Source organism: Antedon mediterranea, chromosome 3, assembly GCF_964355755.1.
Source record: "Antedon mediterranea chromosome 3, ecAntMedi1.1, whole genome shotgun sequence".
Lineage (NCBI taxonomy): Eukaryota > Metazoa > Echinodermata > Crinoidea > Comatulida > Antedonidae > Antedon > Antedon mediterranea.
The window spans coordinates 8,998,537-9,016,382 of NC_092672.1; the positions used below are offsets into that span (position 1 = coordinate 8,998,537).

At 34.9% G+C, this 17,846-nt stretch overlaps 5 protein-coding genes and 1 long non-coding RNA gene across 7 annotated transcripts in view; 5 read left to right on the top strand and 1 right to left on the bottom strand.

Moving 5' to 3' along the window:
- LOC140044786 (phospholipid scramblase 2-like) overlaps positions 1-17,846 on the top strand; it is a 42,750-nt gene that overhangs the window by 21,484 nt on the left and 3,420 nt on the right. Inside the window, exons 1-4 of one of the 2 annotated variants that reach the window (XM_072089446.1) lie at positions 14,852-15,096; positions 16,614-16,891; positions 17,268-17,403; positions 17,559-17,636. In XM_072089446.1, the coding sequence (XP_071945547.1) occupies positions 16,628-16,891; positions 17,268-17,403; positions 17,559-17,636 (478 nt within the window). In that variant the 5' untranslated portion in view covers positions 14,852-15,096; positions 16,614-16,627. Of the gene's footprint in view, positions 1-14,851; positions 15,097-16,613; positions 16,892-17,267; positions 17,404-17,558; positions 17,637-17,846 lie in introns of those variants that run through there. The other variant, XM_072089447.1, reaches the window with a different exon arrangement.
- On the top strand, positions 390-4,329 carry LOC140043525 (NXPE family member 4-like). Its single transcript, XM_072088050.1, has 5 exons — positions 390-465; positions 620-760; positions 1,914-2,596; positions 3,000-3,058; positions 3,443-4,329. The coding sequence occupies exons 2-5, from the start codon at positions 707-709 to the stop codon at positions 4,204-4,206; spliced, it is 1,560 nt and encodes a 519-aa protein (XP_071944151.1). The 5' UTR covers positions 390-465; positions 620-706; the 3' UTR covers positions 4,207-4,329.
- On the top strand, positions 5,475-6,506 carry LOC140043526 (uncharacterized). Its single transcript, XR_011844309.1, has 3 exons — positions 5,475-5,550; positions 5,705-5,845; positions 6,457-6,506. It is a non-coding gene; the product is annotated as an uncharacterized lncRNA (long non-coding RNA).
- LOC140043990 (NXPE family member 4-like) lies at positions 7,119-9,410 on the top strand. The gene is made up of 4 exons (XM_072088474.1): positions 7,119-7,436; positions 7,532-7,677; positions 8,081-8,139; positions 8,524-9,410. Exons 1-4 carry the CDS (start codon positions 7,119-7,121, stop codon positions 9,285-9,287), a joined length of 1,287 nt encoding a protein of 428 aa, XP_071944575.1. The 3' UTR covers positions 9,288-9,410.
- LOC140043527 (NXPE family member 4-like) lies at positions 10,556-14,508 on the top strand. Its single transcript, XM_072088051.1, has 5 exons — positions 10,556-10,631; positions 10,786-10,926; positions 12,080-12,762; positions 13,166-13,224; positions 13,609-14,508. Exons 2-5 carry the CDS (start codon positions 10,873-10,875, stop codon positions 14,268-14,270), a joined length of 1,458 nt encoding a protein of 485 aa, XP_071944152.1. The 5' UTR covers positions 10,556-10,631; positions 10,786-10,872; the 3' UTR covers positions 14,271-14,508.
- Positions 16,106-17,846, bottom strand: part of LOC140044782 (ribosome biogenesis protein BMS1 homolog) — a 38,299-nt gene continuing 36,558 nt past the window's right edge. Inside the window, exon 26 of the transcript XR_011844494.1 lies at positions 16,106-16,262. The gene's annotated coding sequence lies outside the window, so the exon portion shown is untranslated. The remainder of the gene's footprint in view (positions 16,263-17,846) is intronic.

Genomic DNA, 17,846 nt, shown 5'->3' on the forward strand with positions numbered 1-17,846 from the left:
ATTATTAACGGCAGGTTAACTACACAGATTTGAACAATTGATACTACGCATACCGAACTGGGAGTAATATTACTCCGTAGTAAAAAGTATGTGATAAAACAATTAGGACATAACTTGTCATCATTATAGCAAAACAATTAATACAACGATGATATAGAGCGCTTTTAAACACTTAAAATATATTCCTGTCATGTGATTAGACGGTTATGGGTCACATGGCGTAAAATAGAGTACAGATCATTGTATTCATAATACGAGGCACTCCAAAGTGGAGGTTAGGCTTTGTAGTTACTAATAATAACAAAGAAAACATTTTTATTTTAAAAAACATCGGTTATGGCAGGGTAGGTATTTTGTTGTAGGCTTTGTAACAACTTACGAATAATAAATCCAGAGTTGAGTTTTAGTAAATCAGCTCTGTGTCATTTTGACGGTGGAACTAGAAAATTAACCAACTTAACACAGGTAAGTACTCAGTTATAAGCATAATGATGTAATATATACCCCAAGAGCACTAATTGGAGACTTACCAATGGAATACTGACTTTAGTGGTCAAACGTTGACATAAAGTAGGCTAGTACGAGAATCGAGACGTGATACTATTTTACTTCTTTTCAGATTGACGAATAAGGAATTCCTGTTTCTAAAGGTTCTAGCCTACTCATCAGCAGAAGCTGCAAATCAAAGTGCAATTTGACTTTCAACATGTTTTCAAAATTAACACTTTTCATCTCGGCATGCATTTCAGTTATTGTAATTGTAAGAATACGAATTCACCGTAGGCCTATCTAATAACATGAAACCGATTATGTTACGGTATCATGTCTTGTAACAATAATAATTCTTCAGTATCGTGTCTTCTGACAGCAACAGTAACATACCATAAGATTATAATTTAAATACTCAATCAGTAAATATTTTCATGAGGACGTAAACGCAACGCAAGCGTTTTAACCAATGACAAGCGAAGTTATAGACAGTTAGCAATCACAAACGAATAAGCCATCGCTTGTGATTGGTCAATTCACTTGCGTTGCGTTACGTCCTTGCGTTGCGTCGCTAGTGGGAACCACGCTTAACTGTCTATAACTTTGCTTGTCATTGGTTAAAACGGTTGCCTTGCGTTTACGTCCTTGCGTTACGTTCTAGTGGGAATCAAGCTTTAAAAAAGATAAACATAGCCTAACAGTAGGTATTTATATTTTAGTTTTTATACGACCTCTTACACGAACTTTCTGCACCCGCACCTTTTATCATTTTAAAATCTCATAGCCCTGGTAAAAAGCACACACTGGGATAATGTAGGCTAAATAGTGTAGACGATAACAATTCAATTAAAGAACGTATAATCTAATACTCATGTTTTTTAGACTACATACACGTGGTCAACCCTAACCGTATATACTAAACGACCGTTGACGTTTTCATACCGGGACCATCTTAAAGCACAGGTAATTATCATGCGGCACCGTATGTTCATGTTTTATGGGAAGTTTAGATTCAAAATCGATTCCTAAATAAGACAACAATTATAGACACTATTTGAGGTATTGGTTGAAAAAATTATAAATTATCACTAAGGCCTATTAGTCGATTCTTAATTTCAATCTCATATCATTGATGAACATTAAATATAGATAAACTGTTGGAATATTAGTAAATCAACTTTCTTTCTTTCTTTACCCATAAATATAAATTATAAACATTGTAACATACAAATAATAATAATAATTATTATATTAAGGGAAGGGCTAAAAAAATAGTTAAAACTAATCAAGTTCAGCCCCTAAACATTGAATATAAGCCAAATAAAATCAATCGAACATAACAAGGTAAGTATCGAATGAACCAATTTTAATGACAAGATTAGGACTAATCGTAAGGTGATTGAAAATGTTTCCATTTTTTTCAGTCGATTCAAGATAACTTTATTATTAATTCAAACATATCAAAAGACTTTATCCGAAAGGCAAGTCAAACAGTACAGAATACTGATAATACGAGTATACAAGTACAAACAAACTCAGGAGGTATGATTGATGTAATGAGATCATCTATTGGTTTGAAGAATCCAGACAGAACTGTTAAAGTTGGTGATTTCTTTAGTGTAATAATCCAGGCACGTGATCAGTATGGTCAGAACTGCAAAGGAGGTGATTTTTTCTTTGCAACTATTGGATCTGAAAGCAACAACGCCTCAGGAAAAATAACCGACTTCAAAAACGGTACATATGAGGTGTTGTTCTTCGCCGGTTGGCCTGGTGTCATCGACATTTACATTATGCTTGTTCATCCATCAGAAGCAGTGGATTTTATTGAACAGGAAATATGGCCTTTGGAGAAAAGGATTGTATGGAAAGGAATTTTTGGAAAAAATAAATCCGAAACAACAAAATGTAGTCTTGGTAATAGCAGAGATGAACACATAAATGAATGCAAGTATGTTCAGCCACTGGCCACGGGAGAGACTGCGTTGTATTGTGATAAACCAAAGCACGCGTCATGTGATAGTTTGAATTGGATTAAGTCAGACACAAACTATGTGAATAGAAAATTTGCCAAGTTCTATAAACCACACCAATTGATATTCTCTAAGTAAGTATATATTTTTTACATTAATAAACAAATATTAAACAAACATTATGCCAACCAAAAAATAATAGTCCTACACCCAAAAAAAAAACCGGGGAGACCATCAAGCCCTGCCGTTTTTTAGAGTTTGGTTTCTATTCAATAATTTTAATTCGTACTTTGCGAACATACACACAAAAGTGCATCTCAGTAATGTGAATTATATAATAGTAATTACTAACTAACTAACTAACTAACTAACTAACTAACTTTGATTGGATAATACTTTGGCACAAACAAACTACGTCAGAGTAGGGCAAACATCTTACCTCTGATCTTACTACAGTATAAGCTTCCTGATGCAAAGCTACTTTACGGTATTTATAAACAATAACTTTTAATTTATATTTTACAATGTTTGATTTAGGTCTGTGACGTATATACGTCTGCTTGAAGGTACGACTTCACTAACAATAAGCAACACAAGTAAGAATAGGGCATTCCACTTTATTTCTTTGATGACTTTGGGTCATTGTAAAACTGCAGTATAGCATAATCATAATAGTTTAGTAATAATGTCAATCTTAATGCACACAGCTTTGCGCTCCACATAATTACCCAACCGATTAAACACGCAGCTCCCGTAATTATGAAGCTATAGTAATCAGCGCAATTGTGTTTTACCAGGTACGATATTTTCACCTGAGTTGAGAAAGGAAAATTAAGCAAAGTGTCTTGCGATGAGCTTTGCCTCACTCCCGCGATCGCGCGATCAGAAATTCCATCACACACACGCACACACCCATATATTCTGCATACAAAAAGAAGAAAATCTGATGATATTTAAATATTTTACTTGTTTTATTTAAGCTATGATGAGTAACATGCTACTACCAGAATGCAAGGCAGATTTACCAAAGCCTCGTAGTGACGGGTTCTGGACAAACAATGTATGGACATCATTGCAATGCAAGACAAAACAATGGACAAAACAAGAAGTTTCCAAATGCATAAACGGAAAACACATTGTTTTAATGGGTGATTCTACAACAAGACAGTGGACTGAACATTTGCTGGCCTTTATGGGAGTTACAAGGAGTATCAACACTACTAAACCGAGCACTAAGCATATCCAGCATCATAGTAATATTATGATGCTAGATTTCTATTTCCATCCGTATAGCATCGGTTCTATCATGCATATATATCGCGTCGGAAAATGGGAGTATGAAATATTAGATAATCTTAATGTAGATACTTGCAATAATTACGTCATAATGGTGAGTCCGTGGGCCCATTATGCGCAATGGACCAAAGAAAGTTTCATTGAAAGGTTGCATCTTTTGCGAGAGACACTTGTACGATTCATGAAACGTTGCCCGGGTGCAAAGATACTGATGAAGACTCCACACCCTCGAAACCACAGTTCACAGATTTCGCTACTATATGGCAGCGATAAACTTTTGTATGACATATACGAGCTATATTTTAGCATTTTCTCGGGGTTAGGTATTCATATTTTAGATATCTGGGATATGAACTTATCGTATCCGAGTAGGAATACTATTCACATGCCGACACCGGTTATATTGCAAGAACTCTTTTTGATGTTTTCACATATATGTACTGTATAGGATAAAACTATTTGATTGTTTGCAATGTATAACAACACCCTGTAATAAACAATTGCAATTCATATACAGTAGTAGTATGATTCCAACATAAATTCATTTCTGTGATATGTTCAAGATTTAAATTAGTGCAATATTTTAAAATTAATATAGGCATGTATTGAATGTTTATCTTATTAATAGCAACTATTAACATACAGTATTTATTTAATATTTAGGCCAATTCTATTTAAAATGTTATTAGTATTAGGCCTAAGATATTTATGTTCTACTTGCCTTGTGAACAATAGTTCAAATAAGTTTATTTATAATTCATAATTATATACTTTTCTGTTATGAATTTCCCGCCTCCCGTACACCCCTACCCCCATAATCCCCTACCCCCATAAACCTCTACCCCCATAATCCCCTACCCCCATAATCCCCTACCCCCATAATCCCCAACCCCCATAAACCTCAATGACAGTTTAAACCAATTCATATTTGTGACTGAGATCATGTAGATAGTAGAAAATGAGAAAAACGTAACGTTTACAATTGACAATATAATCTTTCACATGTATGTACGGATTGAAGAATATTATGATCCAATAATAGCCTATAATTTATGTTGAATAAATTAACAATTAGACATCACTGTCTTTGGTATTGTTCGAAGCAGAACTGGTGATAGTAAACCTTTGTCCCCTGGAACGTGGAGCCTTGTTTTGTCATCGCCTAACAACTTACTCTTGGACATGAAATAGCTTGTCACAATCAAGTTACATGTGTATCATGGTTTTGTCGTAAGGGTATCCTGCGTACCATGTGTATTTTCTAGTTTTATAATTTACAATTTAGGGAGCACAATGTACACACAGTGTATTGATCAGGATTGATTGTATTATTAACGGCAGGTTAACTACACAGATTTGAACAATTGATACTACGCATACCGAACTGGGAGTAATATTACTCCGTAGTAAAAAGTATGTGATAAAACAATTAGGACATAACTTGTCATCATTATAGCAAAACAATTAATACAACGATGATATAGAGCGCTTTTAAACACTTAAAATATATTCCTGTCATGTGATTAGACGGTTATGGGTCACATGGCGTAAAATAGAGTACAGATCATTGTATTCATAATACGAGGCACTCCAAAGTGGAGGTTAGGCTTTGTAGTTACTAATAATAACAAAGAAAACATTTTTATTTTAAAAAACATCGGTTATGGCAGGGTAGGTATTTTGTTGTAGGCTTTGTAACAACTTACGAATAATAAATCCAGAGTTGAGTTTTAGTAAATCAGCTCTGTGTCATTTTGACGGTGGAACTAGAAAATTAACCAACTTAACACAGGTAAGTACTCAGTTATAAGCATAATGATGTAATATATACCCCAAGAGCACTAATTGGAGACTTACCAATGGAATACTGACTTTAGTGGTCAAACGTTGACATAAAGTAGGCTAGTACGAGAATCGAGACGTGATACTATTTTACTTCTTTTCAGATTGACGAATAAGGAATTCCTGTTTCTAAAGGTTCTAGCCTACTCATCAGCAGAAGCTGCAAATCAAAGTGCAATTTGACTTTCAACATGTTTTCAAAATTAACACTTTTCATCTCGGCATGCATTTCAGTTATTGTAATTGTAAGAATACGAATTCACCGTAGGCCTATCTAATAACATGAAACCGATTATGTTACGGTATCATGTCTTGTAACAATAATAATTCTTCAGTATCGTGTCTTCTGACAGCAACAGTAACATACCATAAGATTATAATTTAAATACTCAATCAGTAAATATTTTCATGAGGACGTAAACGCAACGCAAGCGTTTTAACCAATGACAAGCGAAGTTATAGACAGTTAGCAATCACAAACGAATAAGCCATCGCTTGTGATTGGTCAATTCACTTGCGTTGCGTTACGTCCTTGCGTTGCGTCGCTAGTGGGAACCACGCTTAACTGTCTATAACTTTGCTTGTCATTGGTTAAAACGGTTGCCTTGCGTTTACGTCCTTGCGTTACGTTCTAGTGGGAATCAAGCTTTAAAAAAGATAAACATAGCCTAACAGTAGGTATTTATATTTTAGTTTTTATACGACCTCTTACACGAACTTTCTGCACCCGCACCTTTTATCATTTTAAAATCTCATAGCCCTGGTAAAAAGCACACACTGGGATAATGTAGGCTAAATAGTGTAGACGATAACAATTCAATTAAAGAACGTATAATCTAATACTCATGTTTTTTAGACTACATACACGTGGTCAACCCTAACCGTATATACTAAACGACCGTTGACGTTTTCATACCGGGACCATCTTAAAGCACAGGTAATTATCATGCGGCACCGTATGTTCATGTTTTATGGGAAGTTTAGATTCAAAATCGATTCCTAAATAAGACAACAATTATAGACACTATTTGAGGTATTGGTTGAAAAAATTATAAATTATCACTAAGGCCTATTAGTCGATTCTTAATTTCAATCTCATATCATTGATGAACATTAAATATAGATAAACTGTTGGAATATTAGTAAATCAACTTTCTTTCTTTCTTTACCCATAAATATAAATTATAAACATTGTAACATACAAATAATAATAATAATTATTATATTAAGGGAAGGGCTAAAAAAATAGTTAAAACTAATCAAGTTCAGCCCCTAAACATTGAATATAAGCCAAATAAAATCAATCGAACATAACAAGGTAAGTATCGAATGAACCAATTTTAATGACAAGATTAGGACTAATCGTAAGGTGATTGAAAATGTTTCCATTTTTTTCAGTCGATTCAAGATAACTTTATTATTAATTCAAACATATCAAAAGACTTTATCCGAAAGGCAAGTCAAACAGTACAGAATACTGATAATACGAGTATACAAGTACAAACAAACTCAGGAGGTATGATTGATGTAATGAGATCATCTATTGGTTTGAAGAATCCAGACAGAACTGTTAAAGTTGGTGATTTCTTTAGTGTAATAATCCAGGCACGTGATCAGTATGGTCAGAACTGCAAAGGAGGTGATTTTTTCTTTGCAACTATTGGATCTGAAAGCAACAACGCCTCAGGAAAAATAACCGACTTCAAAAACGGTACATATGAGGTGTTGTTCTTCGCCGGTTGGCCTGGTGTCATCGACATTTACATTATGCTTGTTCATCCATCAGAAGCAGTGGATTTTATTGAACAGGAAATATGGCCTTTGGAGAAAAGGATTGTATGGAAAGGAATTTTTGGAAAAAATAAATCCGAAACAACAAAATGTAGTCTTGGTAATAGCAGAGATGAACACATAAATGAATGTATGTTCAGCCACTGGCCACGGGAGAGACTGCGTTGTATTGTGATAAACCAAAGCACGCGTCATGTGATAGTTTGAATTGGATTAAGTCAGACACAAACTATGTGAATAGAAAATTTGCCAAGTTCTATAAACCACACCAATTGATATTCTCTAAGTAAGTATATATTTTTTACATTAATAAACAAATATTAAACAAACATTATGCCAACCAAAAAATAATAGTCCTACACCCAAAAAAAAAACCGGGGAGACCATCAAGCCCTGCCGTTTTTTAGAGTTTGGTTTCTATTCAATAATTTTAATTCGTACTTTGCGAACATACACACAAAAGTGCATCTCAGTAATGTGAATTATATAATAGTAATTACTAACTAACTAACTAACTAACTAACTAACTAACTTTGATTGGATAATACTTTGGCACAAACAAACTACGTCAGAGTAGGGCAAACATCTTACCTCTGATCTTACTACAGTATAAGCTTCCTGATGCAAAGCTACTTTACGGTATTTATAAACAATAACTTTTAATTTATATTTTACAATGTTTGATTTAGGTCTGTGACGTATATACGTCTGCTTGAAGGTACGACTTCACTAACAATAAGCAACACAAGTAAGAATAGGGCATTCCACTTTATTTCTTTGATGACTTTGGGTCATTGTAAAACTGCAGTATAGCATAATCATAATAGTTTAGTAATAATGTCAATCTTAATGCACACAGCTTTGCGCTCCACATAATTACCCAACCGATTAAACACGCAGCTCCCGTAATTATGAAGCTATAGTAATCAGCGCAATTGTGTTTTACCAGGTACGATATTTTCACCTGAGTTGAGAAAGGAAAATTAAGCAAAGTGTCTTGCGATGAGCTTTGCCTCACTCCCGCGATCGCGCGATCAGAAATTCCATCACACACACGCACACACCCATATATTCTGCATACAAAAAGAAGAAAATCTGATGATATTTAAATATTTTACTTGTTTTATTTAAGCTATGATGAGTAACATGCTACTACCAGAATGCAAGGCAGATTTACCAAAGCCTCGTAGTGACGGGTTCTGGACAAACAATGTATGGACATCATTGCAATGCAAGACAAAACAATGGACAAAACAAGAAGTTTCCAAATGCATAAACGGAAAACACATTGTTTTAATGGGTGATTCTACAACAAGACAGTGGACTGAACATTTGCTGGCCTTTATGGGAGTTACAAGGAGTATCAACACTACTAAACCGAGCACTAAGCATATCCAGCATCATAGTAATATTATGATGCTAGATTTCTATTTCCATCCGTATAGCATCGGTTCTATCATGCATATATATCGCGTCGGAAAATGGGAGTATGAAATATTAGATAATCTTAATGTAGATACTTGCAATAATTACGTCATAATGGTGAGTCCGTGGGCCCATTATGCGCAATGGACCAAAGAAAGTTTCATTGAAAGGTTGCATCTTTTGCGAGAGACACTTGTACGATTCATGAAACGTTGCCCGGGTGCAAAGATACTGATGAAGACTCCACACCCTCGAAACCACAGTTCACAGATTTCGCTACTATATGGCAGCGATAAACTTTTGTATGACATATACGAGCTATATTTTAGCATTTTCTCGGGGTTAGGTATTCATATTTTAGATATCTGGGATATGAACTTATCGTATCCGAGTAGGAATACTATTCACATGCCGACACCGGTTATATTGCAAGAACTCTTTTTGATGTTTTCACATATATGTACTGTATAGGATAAAACTATTTGATTGTTTGCAATGTATAACAACACCCTGTAATAAACAATTGCAATTCATATACAGTAGTAGTATGATTCCAACATAAATTCATTTCTGTGATATGTTCAAGATTTAAATTAGTGCAATATTTTAAAATTAATATAGGCATGTATTGAATGTTTATCTTATTAATAGCAACTATTAACATACAGTATTTATTTAATATTTAGGCCAATTCTATTTAAAATGTTATTAGTATTAGGCCTAAGATATTTATGTTCTACTTGCCTTGTGAACAATAGTTCAAATAAGTTTATTTATAATTCATAATTATATACTTTTCTGTTATGAATTTCCCGCCTCCCGTACACCCCTACCCCCATAATCCCCTACCCCCATAAACCTCTACCCCCATAATCCCCTACCCCCATAATCCCCTACCCCCATAATCCCCAACCCCCATAAACCTCAATGACAGTTTAAACCAATTCATATTTGTGACTGAGATCATGTAGATAGTAGAAAATGAGAAAAACGTAACGTTTACAATTGACAATATAATCTTTCACATGTATGTACGGATTGAAGAATATTATGATCCAATAATAGCCTATAATTTATGTTGAATAAATTAACAATTAGACATCACTGTCTTTGGTATTGTTCGAAGCAGAACTGGTGATAGTAAACCTTTGTCCCCTGGAACGTGGAGCCTTGTTTTGTCATCGCCTAACAACTTACTCTTGGACATGAAATAGCTTGTCACAATCAAGTTACATGTGTATCATGGTTTTGTCGTAAGGGTATCCTGCGTACCATGTGTATTTTCTAGTTTTATAATTTACAATTTAGGGAGCACAATGTACACACAGTGTATTGATCAGGATTGATTGTATTATTAACGGCAGGTTAACTACACAGATTTGAACAATTGATACTACGCATACCGAACTGGGAGTAATATTACTCCGTAGTAAAAAGTATGTGATAAAACAATTAGGACATAACTTGTCATCATTATAGCAAAACAATTAATACAACGATGATATAGAGCGCTTTTAAACACTTAAAATATATTCCTGTCATGTGATTAGACGGTTATGGGTCACATGGCGTAAAATAGAGTACAGATCATTGTATTCATAATACGAGGCACTCCAAAGTGGAGGTTAGGCTTTGTAGTTACTAATAATAACAAAGAAAACATTTTTATTTTAAAAAACATCGGTTATGGCAGGGTAGGTATTTTGTTGTAGGCTTTGTAACAACTTACGAATAATAAATCCAGAGTTGAGTTTTAGTAAATCAGCTCTGTGTCATTTTGACGGTGGAACTAGAAAATTAACCAACTTAACACAGGTAAGTACTCAGTTATAAGCATAATGATGTAATATATACCCCAAGAGCACTAATTGGAGACTTACCAATGGAATACTGACTTTAGTGGTCAAACGTTGACATAAAGTAGGCTAGTACGAGAATCGAGACGTGATACTATTTTACTTCTTTTCAGATTGACGAATAAGGAATTCCTGTTTCTAAAGGTTCTAGCCTACTCATCAGCAGAAGCTGCAAATCAAAGTGCAATTTGACTTTCAACATGTTTTCAAAATTAACACTTTTCATCTCGGCATGCATTTCAGTTATTGTAATTGTAAGAATACGAATTCACCGTAGGCCTATCTAATAACATGAAACCGATTATGTTACGGTATCATGTCTTGTAACAATAATAATTCTTCAGTATCGTGTCTTCTGACAGCAACAGTAACATACCATAAGATTATAATTTAAATACTCAATCAGTAAATATTTTCATGAGGACGTAAACGCAACGCAAGCGTTTTAACCAATGACAAGCGAAGTTATAGACAGTTAGCAATCACAAACGAATAAGCCATCGCTTGTGATTGGTCAATTCACTTGCGTTGCGTTACGTCCTTGCGTTGCGTCGCTAGTGGGAACCACGCTTAACTGTCTATAACTTTGCTTGTCATTGGTTAAAACGGTTGCCTTGCGTTTACGTCCTTGCGTTACGTTCTAGTGGGAATCAAGCTTTAAAAAAGATAAACATAGCCTAACAGTAGGTATTTATATTTTAGTTTTTATACGACCTCTTACACGAACTTTCTGCACCCGCACCTTTTATCATTTTAAAATCTCATAGCCCTGGTAAAAAGCACACACTGGGATAATGTAGGCTAAATAGTGTAGACGATAACAATTCAATTAAAGAACGTATAATCTAATACTCATGTTTTTTAGACTACATACACGTGGTCAACCCTAACCGTATATACTAAACGACCGTTGACGTTTTCATACCGGGACCATCTTAAAGCACAGGTAATTATCATGCGGCACCGTATGTTCATGTTTTATGGGAAGTTTAGATTCAAAATCGATTCCTAAATAAGACAACAATTATAGACACTATTTGAGGTATTGGTTGAAAAAATTATAAATTATCACTAAGGCCTATTAGTCGATTCTTAATTTCAATCTCATATCATTGATGAACATTAAATATAGATAAACTGTTGGAATATTAGTAAATCAACTTTCTTTCTTTCTTTACCCATAAATATAAATTATAAACATTGTAACATACAAATAATAATAATAATTATTATATTAAGGGAAGGGCTAAAAAAATAGTTAAAACTAATCAAGTTCAGCCCCTAAACATTGAATATAAGCCAAATAAAATCAATCGAACATAACAAGGTAAGTATCGAATGAACCAATTTTAATGACAAGATTAGGACTAATCGTAAGGTGATTGAAAATGTTTCCATTTTTTTCAGTCGATTCAAGATAACTTTATTATTAATTCAAACATATCAAAAGACTTTATCCGAAAGGCAAGTCAAACAGTACAGAATACTGATAATACGAGTATACAAGTACAAACAAACTCAGGAGGTATGATTGATGTAATGAGATCATCTATTGGTTTGAAGAATCCAGACAGAACTGTTAAAGTTGGTGATTTCTTTAGTGTAATAATCCAGGCACGTGATCAGTATGGTCAGAACTGCAAAGGAGGTGATTTTTTCTTTGCAACTATTGGATCTGAAAGCAACAACGCCTCAGGAAAAATAACCGACTTCAAAAACGGTACATATGAGGTGTTGTTCTTCGCCGGTTGGCCTGGTGTCATCGACATTTACATTATGCTTGTTCATCCATCAGAAGCAGTGGATTTTATTGAACAGGAAATATGGCCTTTGGAGAAAAGGATTGTATGGAAAGGAATTTTTGGAAAAAATAAATCCGAAACAACAAAATGTAGTCTTGGTAATAGCAGAGATGAACACATAAATGAATGCAAGTATGTTCAGCCACTGGCCACGGGAGAGACTGCGTTGTATTGTGATAAACCAAAGCACGCGTCATGTGATAGTTTGAATTGGATTAAGTCAGACACAAACTATGTGAATAGAAAATTTGCCAAGTTCTATAAACCACACCAATTGATATTCTCTAAGTAAGTATATATTTTTTACATTAATAAACAAATATTAAACAAACATTATGCCAACCAAAAAATAATAGTCCTACACCCAAAAAAAAAACCGGGGAGACCATCAAGCCCTGCCGTTTTTTAGAGTTTGGTTTCTATTCAATAATTTTAATTCGTACTTTGCGAACATACACACAAAAGTGCATCTCAGTAATGTGAATTATATAATAGTAATTACTAACTAACTAACTAACTAACTAACTAACTAACTTTGATTGGATAATACTTTGGCACAAACAAACTACGTCAGAGTAGGGCAAACATCTTACCTCTGATCTTACTACAGTATAAGCTTCCTGATGCAAAGCTACTTTACGGTATTTATAAACAATAACTTTTAATTTATATTTTACAATGTTTGATTTAGGTCTGTGACGTATATACGTCTGCTTGAAGGTACGACTTCACTAACAATAAGCAACACAAGTAAGAATAGGGCATTCCACTTTATTTCTTTGATGACTTTGGGTCATTGTAAAACTGCAGTATAGCATAATCATAATAGTTTAGTAATAATGTCAATCTTAATGCACACAGCTTTGCGCTCCACATAATTACCCAACCGATTAAACACGCAGCTCCCGTAATTATGAAGCTATAGTAATCAGCGCAATTGTGTTTTACCAGGTACGATATTTTCACCTGAGTTGAGAAAGGAAAATTAAGCAAAGTGTCTTGCGATGAGCTTTGCCTCACTCCCGCGATCGCGCGATCAGAAATTCCATCACACACACGCACACACCCATATATTCTGCATACAAAAAGAAGAAAATCTGATGATATTTAAATATTTTACTTGTTTTATTTAAGCTATGATGAGTAACATGCTACTACCAGAATGCAAGGCAGATTTACCAAAGCCTCGTAGTGACGGGTTCTGGACAAACAATGTATGGACATCATTGCAATGCAAGACAAAACAATGGACAAAACAAGAAGTTTCCAAATGCATAAACGGAAAACACATTGTTTTAATGGGTGATTCTACAACAAGACAGTGGACTGAACATTTGCTGGCCTTTATGGGAGTTACAAGGAGTATCAACACTACTAAACCGAGCACTAAGCATATCCAGCATCATAGTAATATTATGATGCTAGATTTCTATTTCCATCCGTATAGCATCGGTTCTATCATGCATATATATCGCGTCGGAAAATGGGAGTATGAAATATTAGATAATCTTAATGTAGATACTTGCAATAATTACGTCATAATGGCGAGTCCGTGGGCCCATTATGCGCAATGGACCAAAGAAAGTTTCATTGAAAGGTTGCATCTTTTGCGAGAGACACTTGTACGATTCATGAAACGTTGCCCGGGTGCAAAGATACTGATGAAGACTCCACACCCTCGAAACCACAGTTCACAGATTTCGCTACTATATGGCAGCGATAAACTATTATATAGAACCTATAGTCTAAACATAGTTAGGCCATGGCTATTTACTACCTTTCTAAAACAAATCTAGATTTCGTAATTTTGTTCATTTATCAGGACTATTCTAAGCTTCCGACAACAAGTATTTTTTGGCAAACATCATCAGTGAAAGCTATAACTATAACTTGGCCTAAATCTAGCCTACAGGCCTACTGTATTGATATCAACCGTCCCCGCCTAAACATATAAAGATAAAATATTTTGCCATGCCGTTGTTCTTCTTATTAAAGCGGCCTATATTTACAATATTTTTGTACAAAGCATGGGTTTTAATGGGTATAGGCCTAATGTAAACTAGGCCCACATTCGTGACATAGTCTGCTGACTGAAAAGAACATAATGAAACATCATGAAAATAATGGCAAGATATCTAATGACATATTATGCGGGTTTTCTTTTTTTTTTTAGCATTTTAAATCTAGTAACGACGTACTCTATGACTTTTTTTGTGCTTTCGCATTATTATTAGTATTATAAATTTAAATTATTGATTATTTATTTAATTTACTATTTCTTCGACAAAAACATCCGACTCTGTGATGCCAATAATGAAACTCTGGGGGAGCGCCTCGCAAGCTAGAAGTCTCCAGCTTAAAATTACATTATGTATACAGCTCTCTCATTGGCTAATAAGATATCTGGCAAAATGCTGAGCTGACGTAATGCATTATTTTTGTCCAATAGCTGCTGCTCGGTGGTGTGTAGGCACGCCTAGTTTGAGCGTAGTAGGCGTATACAGTGTTTGTTAGTGTTATGGTTGTTCTCGACCTAAAAAAAAAAGTAGGCCTCCTAAACAAACTTATTTTATCAGCATCAGTAGACTATTCTGGGTCTGGTTTTAAAATATAGGCTCTCTGGTAAGTAGACTAGATTACATTACAGCAATTATTATTTTATTGTAAACAACTCCCTGTTTTTTTAGGGCATATAGGCCTAGGCCTAGCTAGGCAGGCCTATCCCTGGGCCTAGCTATCCTGGCCTCCTAGCCTACTACACTAGTACTACGGCCCTAGCTAAGCTATGCCTAGGCCTAGTCTAAGCTAGTAGACCCTAAAGACTAGAGAGAGTACTTTACCAGACCTAGGCTAGTTTATTTCTTGTACTAGCCTAGCTAGGCTTAGCTTAACGTACTCAGCTAGCTAGGCCTAGACCACCCGTTTGCTTGTCCAGCTAGATAAATCTTATTTGCCATAAGGTAAGTCATCTGCGGACTAGCCCTAGCCTAGGGCCTACCTATCCTTATTGTATTAATTATATTATTAATATTGGGCCTAAAAAGTGTATAGGGACCTAGCCTAGGCTAGGCCTACAAACAATACATTATAATTAGGCCTAGTATTAATAAAATACATAAAAAAAAAATGTCTGTTTGGCCCGTCGGTAATAAATGTTTCTAATAAACAATATTGAATAATTTTTTCCAGAACTTTTTATTCCATTTCTCTTTATTTAAGACAAGTCACAGTAGGCCTAATGCACTTGTCAATTGTATGACCAACTATACGACCCCCGGGAGAGGTGCGTCATTTGTCTGATGTGCGTCATACCATTGAATACCATGACGCACCCGTGCGTCAAAAATGTGACTTACCATTAGGTGACCATGACGCACCCATTTTGACGCACTGTTACCATGTTGTAATGTTTATGATATGGTGGGTGGTAAAGTGACGGACATTGACACACCTTGTTCATTGATGTGACGTACCATCTAGGTTTTTTGACGCACCCCTGCGTCAGTAATTATTAGTAAATGACGCACCCATGACGCACCTCTCCCAGGGGTCGTATAGTGCATAATTAATTTACTATTTTATGTAATTTCACTTTCCTACTAACACTGAACAGTAGATAAACGCAAGTTACATAATCATTAATGTAAATTCTTTTCAGTGAATTTCTACACATGAACATGTGAATTTAATTATACATATTTATGTCATCAAAATTGCTCTGCTTTGCTGTGTATAGACGGATCATTGAGGTATAAATTCCATGGACGGATCATGATGCACTATTGAATCTGAAATTACAGTATTTATAGTATAGAAAATCATGACAAATAGTATGATGGATCTGTACACAGTTAAATAACAGCAATAAAACTATAAACTACTGATATTATTCAGTACTGTTGAAAGGTACAACAAATGTTCTGGGTTTTCCATTGCACTTACACAGGTATATTATTACTTTATACGGACCTTTTTTTTAACCAGGAAGGTCCTTGGTCATAATCTAGTCTAGAGTACTATTAAAGCTGAATTTCTACCATTGAATCCAAGTCTGAACTTGTTCATGCTATGCAGTATTCAATATTCATTCAATTATTATTTATTCAGAATTATTCACTGGTGAAATTCTTTTATTTCAGAAGAATTGTTGAACATGAGTGAGAACACAACTGGTACTGGTACTGCCCCAGATGCTGGTCCCGCCCCAGGTACCGATCCTGTCCCAGGTAGTGTACCGCCACAAGGACAACCTCAACCCGGCTACGGACCTCCACAGCAAGGCTATCCAGGAGTACCGCCAGGTTATCCTCAACCAGGCCATCCTCAACCTGGCCATCCTCAACCTGGCTATGGTTATGGACCTGCTCAACCAGGCTATGCTGCTCCACCACCTGGTTATCAAGGACAGCCAGGAGTGGTATTATAAGAAAACTAATTAAATACTATTCCGTTTCATAAAAGTTACAATTAGTTGATTAGCAACACTCTTCAATCTCTTTAAAAAAAATCTATATTTATAGAAAACAATTAACTAGAATAAATATATAAGTTTAAATATAAAAAGAAATATATATAAGGCACTAAAAAAATACAGTCCCGAGTATAGCATGGTAGTTATACAGTGGCAGTATGCATGTTTCTTTTTAAAACAAAATGTTTTTCCCGATAACATACTGCAAGAATTAACTAAAAACATCCAAGTTGGAGCAAACAAACTTCAAAAACCTTTAAACAAAATTTATTATTTTTTATTCTACAAGTCCTTTTTTAACGAAATTTACTATGTTTTATAGGTTGGAGTTCAACCAGGGGCAGTGAGTGCACCATGGATGGCCAAGCCAGAAACCGTGCCTGGCTGCCCACCTGGACTAGAATACCTGACCCAGGTGGACCAGGTGCTGGTTCATCAAGTCGTTGAACTTCTTGAAGGTATTTCATTCTCTTAATATACACAAAATATCAAGATACGTTTAGTTATGAAATATTCCTTAATGCATTTGCAATAACCGTGGCACAAAAGTAATTAAAATAATAATTTAATTTTAATAGAACTACTTGATTTTAATGTAAATTTTTTACACTAGCCTTTACCAATTGGGAGACACCAAACAGATACCAAATCAAAAACAGCTTAGGTCAACAAGTCTACTACGCATTTGAAGGTAATATATATAAAAAATAGCTTACCAAATTTACCAGATACTGTTAAATGGAACTTGAAACTATTTAGACATGTGCAATGTGGTTTAAGGGTCAGTCAGTGTCAAATCACGTAGAGGTCCTTAACTGATCCTTCAAATGTTCCTTTATGTAATGACCACACAGAACATTTTTAAGTCGTTTTTAAGTTACAACTCTCCGAATAATGCCAC

Excerpts from the sequence above, each read along its gene's own strand:
- LOC140043525 (XM_072088050.1), top strand. The coding sequence starts at position 707 with ATGTTTTCAAAATTAACACTTTTCATCTCGGCATGCATTTCAGTTATT. Across the intron at positions 761-1,913 it reads GCATTTCAGTTATTGTAATT|TCGATTCAAGATAACTTTAT; the intron begins GTAAGAATACGA and ends CATTTTTTTCAG. Across the intron at positions 3,059-3,442 it reads ACTAACAATAAGCAACACAA|CTATGATGAGTAACATGCTA; the intron begins GTAAGAATAGGG and ends GTTTTATTTAAG.
- LOC140043990 (XM_072088474.1), top strand. The coding sequence starts at position 7,119 with ATGATTGATGTAATGAGATCATCTATTGGTTTGAAGAATCCAGACAGA. Across the intron at positions 7,678-8,080 it reads CACCAATTGATATTCTCTAA|GTCTGTGACGTATATACGTC; the intron begins GTAAGTATATAT and ends TGTTTGATTTAG. Across the intron at positions 8,140-8,523 it reads ACTAACAATAAGCAACACAA|CTATGATGAGTAACATGCTA; the intron begins GTAAGAATAGGG and ends GTTTTATTTAAG.
- LOC140043527 (XM_072088051.1), top strand. The coding sequence starts at position 10,873 with ATGTTTTCAAAATTAACACTTTTCATCTCGGCATGCATTTCAGTTATT. Across the intron at positions 10,927-12,079 it reads GCATTTCAGTTATTGTAATT|TCGATTCAAGATAACTTTAT; the intron begins GTAAGAATACGA and ends CATTTTTTTCAG. Across the intron at positions 13,225-13,608 it reads ACTAACAATAAGCAACACAA|CTATGATGAGTAACATGCTA; the intron begins GTAAGAATAGGG and ends GTTTTATTTAAG.